Source organism: Telmatherina bonti (assembly GCF_933228915.1).
Source record: "Telmatherina bonti genome assembly, chromosome: 7".
Taxonomy (NCBI): Eukaryota; Metazoa; Chordata; class Actinopteri; order Atheriniformes; family Telmatherinidae; genus Telmatherina; species Telmatherina bonti.
This window is the reverse complement of record NC_136625.1, coordinates 28,889,332-28,895,080: the sequence shown is the minus strand read 5'-3', so window position 1 is coordinate 28,895,080 and position 5,749 is coordinate 28,889,332. Positions and strand designations below refer to the sequence as shown.

The window sequence follows — 5,749 nt, the reverse complement described above, 5'->3', positions numbered from 1 at the left end:
TGACTGAATTTAAGGGTGCATTCACACCAGGATAGACTATGAGACTGTATGGTTGGGAACATGGCAAACTTTCCAAGTGAATGTACAAGGATTCGATCAAAAAGGCTGGTGTGAGGGTGACTTAAGGGAAATAAAGAGAAAAGAAAAAGTTTTGAAACACATTTCTGGTTGGCCTAAAAGATGTAGAAGTTTTAACTATGACAGTGGATAACTCAGAAAACTCAAACAGTGATAAACGGTCTCAATTGTTCACTTTGTTTCCAATATAAAAGAAAGGGATAATTGTCAGAAAAGCATTTTTAGAGAACTTAATAATGTGACAGGGTAGATGACCTCCGATCCTTTGGACAAGGTCATATTGTCATTTTCACTCATGTATAATTTGTCATTTTGTGTTGAACTTAAGAAATGTTCTTAAGCTGTTGATAGAGAAAAACAGTTTACAAGTCTTGGGCAAATGTTTGTGCACCCAAACCCGTGATGAAACCTAAAAACCCTGTTAAACACAAATTAAAATGTTTTAAACTTTGGAGTCAATGTGCAGAATGAGGCCTGGTGATGGACTGGAAACCTGTCCCTACCTCTCCCTCAATGATTTCTGGGATAGGCGCCAGCTTCCCTGTGACCCCTAATTGGACAAAGCGGTTTAGAAAACAGATGATTGAATGTGCAAAATGACCTGTGTTATAACTATAAAGATGTCATTTTTGTAAAACTAATGCAGGAGTAAGTTAACTTTTATTATTCATAGTGTGAATGTTAATAGGTTGTGCCATCTACAATAAAATGTAATTATTTATCAAATTCTTACTGATCTAATGATAACGTTTGGTTATTAAATATTGGATAGGTGAGTGAATAGAAAATAAGACGATCAAGTATAAACAAAGGACCATACCTAAGGTGTTAATGTCAAAATACTGTTAGAACAAAAAAAGTTCTCTAACAGTAGCTACATTAATGGATGCCAAAGTTTGGCAGTGTTTCTTCTTTTATAGTTTAGAGATAAATTAGTATCTTTAGAGTGCAAGGAAAACACAAATGAGGACATGTGGATGGTGGCAATGAAGTCACGCTGAAGCTCCTGCATCTTGCAGGAAATGCTGCATCATCAAGAATATTCTGGAGGGTCAGCTGTAAAGCCAGACTGAGAACAACGTCATGTGACATTGTTCAGCACATTTTACTAAGCTGGAGTCAAAATAATAAAGAAACTGCAAGAGATTTATAAAAACTGGATAAATTGTCTGTTTTTTGTTCTTATTATTTTGTTTTTTTTCTTCTTTAAACTCTAGCAGTGCACCTTTACACACTGATGACAGAGTGAATGCGCACAACATTGAGGATGAATGGAGACACAGTAAAAACCAAAGGAAGAGATAGTAGGAGTCTTTTATAGGATGTTGGCCAATCGGATGTTTTATGTATCTATAAAGATCGCCAAGGCCATGTTGACTTTTCATGGATTGGAATTGCTATCAGCACTCTGAAAATGGCGGCATTGTGCGATACCAAGTTAAGTGCAGCTTCAAAACCTTTTACCTATTTACAGTTTGTCAAAGTGAAAGCCTGAGGTACTTCAATCTCACAGTTACCCTATTAATGGACAATTTTCAGCCACTATGTGTGCAGACATCTCTTTTACTCTAACGGTACAAACCGTGTGGCCATGCATGTTTCTTATTTCAAAAAGGGCTTTTCTTTGTCACTATTTATTGCATTTATTCAGATTTCTGTCAAGCTGTCAGGAACATTTCACTCATCTGAAAGGAAAATCATTACATGACTGAATAAATACCTGTTTTCTCATCACAGCGGGGCACTTTTTTTTCCTATTAGCAAAGTGTTTACTTTTCTGAGGTAATCTTTAATATAGATATGTATTTATAATAGATATGTAATAAGAAAAAAATGTAATGAGTAAATCTGCAAACCAACATTGACTCTCTGGAGTGACAATGTCGACTGAGCTACAATTATTAGATATTTTAGCAATATTAAACTGAACCTTTAAAGTATTTCCTTACAAGACAGATGTTTCAATGTGACTGCTCCATCAACATCCTCACATCTTTTTGATATTTCTTACTTAACTGAGATTTTTGAATCTAAATGGACAAAAGTGACAGTAAAGGATGTTGATGATTGTTTGGTCTGACCTTTTTTACATGATTCAACTCACAATTTTTTTGTGGGATTTTTTTGATAGAAGAATTTATTTTTGTCAAGGTCTGTGTTGGGAAATAGGGTTAAAATTTGGGCAACTCGAGTTTTCCTTTACAGCAAAATAATGAAAAGATAAAGAGAAGAAAAGCAAAGATCAGAGAAGATATAGGAGGAGGATGTGGACCAAAGGTTAGCCCAAAACTTTGCCAGTTCTTTCTTTCTTTGTGCCAAATGCCACAATAAAAACACTTGTGAGATTCAGTTTAGTTTGGGTCTGGGGGGGGGGGGGGGGGGGGGGTGTTCATGATTTATGTCAAAGTTTATTTTGAGGTAGCCCTTTGTGTACATTTAGTTGTGTTGGAGAAGTCACAGTTCTCAATCCTTTTCACAGATGAAAATATGATTGGTTTGCCTCTGTGACTTAGCTGCACTAAAATGAATGCATTCATTCCTCAGATAATGAAAACGTCTTGGTATTATTTTCTTTTGTTGTCATTTTTGCACTGCAAAAATCATACAAAAGGACAATAAGACACCAAAACCCACAAATGATTGAACATTAAAAAACACTATTTGCTCGTCAACATCAGCAAAAGTTGGAAACAGCCAGACAATCAAAGCAATAAGTTGGTTTCCACAATAATACCCCATAAACAACAATTCTGTCCGTTGTCTATACCTGCTTTTTCCAGTGCAGGTTGTGGGGAGTCGAGGCAAGATGCAGGATGCATCCTGGATGTCCATCATAGGGTTAACACATAGAGACAACCAGCCACTCACCAGTCCTAATTAGAATTTAGAGACACCATTTAATATAACAAGCATGTTTTTGGATGGTGAGGGGAAGCCCGGGCACTTGGAGAAAACTTGTGCATGCACAAGGAGAACCTGCTAAGCCTAGAAACACAGAAAGGCCCCCAGCTGAGGCGTGAACTGAGAGATTTCTGGCTGTGAGGCGACGTAAACTATGAAAAGGAAAAAGAAAAATAAAGGAAAGGGGACAAAATTTTCACCATTTCATTTAGCTGAGGTTTAAGTGCTCATTGCTTTTATATGAATGGCATACATACCGCTTGCGCGCCCTCTGAAATATTTCTAATTATATTTATCTGGAGCGCTTTCCATTTTTTAAAAATATTCAATTTTCAATGTCAAGCAATGAATATGGACGTTAAGTACACTTGCTGCATCACATGAGATAAAAAACAAACCTCCTTTAAATTGATGGATTAAGATTTTAAACAAAGCTCTTTGTTTGATTTTTGAATCAGCAGCAGTAAAAATAGAGGTTATGACCATAAGGCCATCGCAAGAGAGTTCACTGGCCTTGAGGTGAGCTTGAAGCTCACCCTGATGAGCAGTCAGCATTTTACTCACTCCCTGTGAACTCTATAAACGTCCGTTTATGCAGTTTATTGCCCTCACCCTCCTAGTCTGTAGTACTCATCATCTTTAGTTGTAATTGCTCTCTGGTGTCATCACATGCAAATGAGGGAGGTGGCGAGAGGCGCACAGGATATAAACAGGAGCAGTCCTGGTCCTGGCACCTTGCTTCTGCCTCAGCTTGCCTCAGCATCACAGCTGTCGCTCCTCAAGCCAACCAACATCATCACAATGGCCTTCTCCGGAAAATGGGAAACTGAAAGCCAGGAGGGCTACGATGCATTCTGCAAACTGATTGGTGAGAACAGAAACCTCTTGTTGACAAATCTTAAACAAATTTCACTTTTCTGATTATGTTAAAGCTTACAAGACATCACTTTCCTCCATTTTGTCCCATCTTAGGTATCCCCGACGAAATCATCGAGAAGGGTCGTGACTACAAGCTGATCACAGAGGTCACCCAGCAGGGAAATGACTTCACTTGGACCCAGATCTACCCCACTAATGCCACCGTCACCAACAAGTTCACCATTGGCAAAGAGTGTGAGATGCAAACTATTGGTGGAAAGAAATTCAAGGTAAAAAAAAAAAAAAAGAAGAAAAAAATCAGTTGATTGTGCAAAGCAAATGAATAAAGCCATGCTAGAATGTTGCTTCTCTGACTGCTAACACCATTCACCTGCTTTACAGGGCACAGTAAACATGGAAGGAGGCAAGCTGACGGTAGAGTTCCCCAACTACGAGCAAGTCAATGAGGTCAGCGGGGGCAAGCTCATCGAGGTAAACACACTCACTCGGCATTAAACACTGGAAAAGTCATACAATGATGGTAGTTATTCCGCTACATGACCCACAGGGATCGTTAGATTCATCACAGTTATCCATCTGCAGCTGGGGAACAGCGATAGCTAACGAGAACACTAAGCGTGTTACCAAGCAATTCAGAGGCGCAGTTAACCTTTACCCTCGTGTTAACGTGAGGCAGTTATATCCTCACCCTTCTCTTCCTTTTGTTTCTGTGAGGTTTTCTAATTTTCCAGAAGCTCGCAGGAGTTATAGTTTTAAAGAAATGCAAAATGATGACAGAATAATCACTGAATTAAAGATATTGACGACGTCTTGGGGCTTTATTTGGTTAGATGCATTTCATATATAGTAAATACATTTGAATTACAGTTATCTCAGTGGTTTTATTTGTTTCAATTAGATTATCAAATTAGATTAGCAAATATTTTTTTATACTGTTCACCTCAAAATAGTCTCTTTTGATGTGTATTTATTAAACAAAGAGATGGAAGGACACATTTCCCATTGACTCTTTCTTTTGTCTCTCTTGCAGACGTCCAAAGCAGGCTCTGTGGTGCTGAAGAGAGTCAGCAAGAAGATCTAACTACTGAATGACTTTTAACCTCTTTTATAGTTACAAAGAAGACCTCAGACCCTTAGCTTTAATAAACTATGCCTCATGTCAACATGAACATGTGCATTTGTCCATTATTTCCAGTGTGTTTGTTTGGATCACGTGTGATTGTGTCACATGAGTGAGGTGTTAGCACAACATTTAGGGTTTAAAATAACCCAGTTCACAACTGTAAATGATTTTTTTGGGATGGAAGGATAAAAAGATTTTATTATTTATATTAAAGGGGTGCTATTATGGTATTTCAGTGTTGAATCCTCATCAGACATGTGAACGGCACTGTTTTTTATCACCTAAACGCATGTTTGAGTTTGAGTTTGAGTTCCAGCACGCTCTCCGTTCGGTTTCCATGGCGACGAAAAACATGTCGTTTTAGAGAGTTTTTTCTACTTCGAAATCCTTGTGACGTCCCGGGGGATAAGGTTCGGTGATTGGTTACCTTCTACTGGTTAACAAGGGCATGTACAAATACATCAGACAGGTGGAAAACGTCGGATAAAGTTATTTCCAACGATGGCTGGTGAGTTTACCAAAGAGAGACATCCTGCTGCATTCGTTGCTGTGGGTTGCTGTATGCTATGTGTTGACATTGTATTTAGTTTTTTTTTTTATTGAGTTCATATTAGCCTAATCCTTCTGTTTATGAGACGTTACAATGACGGCGAACAGTTGCACTCCCGATGTAGTGCAGTGGTGGGAGGCGGGGCTTAATGCGGAAGAGTCTCAATCCACTCATTTTGCCCACAGGCTGATCTGACAGCCTACAGAGAGGGTCAGTCT

At 38.5% G+C, this 5,749-nt stretch overlaps 1 protein-coding gene across 1 annotated transcript; it reads left to right on the top strand.

The window, feature by feature from the left end:
* Positions 1–3,648: 3,648 nt before the first annotated feature.
* LOC306757880 (gastrotropin-like) lies at positions 3,649–4,939 on the top strand (the record flags this gene model as incomplete). Its single annotated transcript, XM_079243053.1, is given in 6 exon segments — positions 3,649–3,694; positions 3,697–3,758; positions 3,760–3,847; positions 3,952–4,127; positions 4,240–4,329; positions 4,889–4,939. Coding segments are annotated over 6 exon segments (513 nt in total).
* Positions 4,940–5,749: the final 810 nt, after the last annotated feature.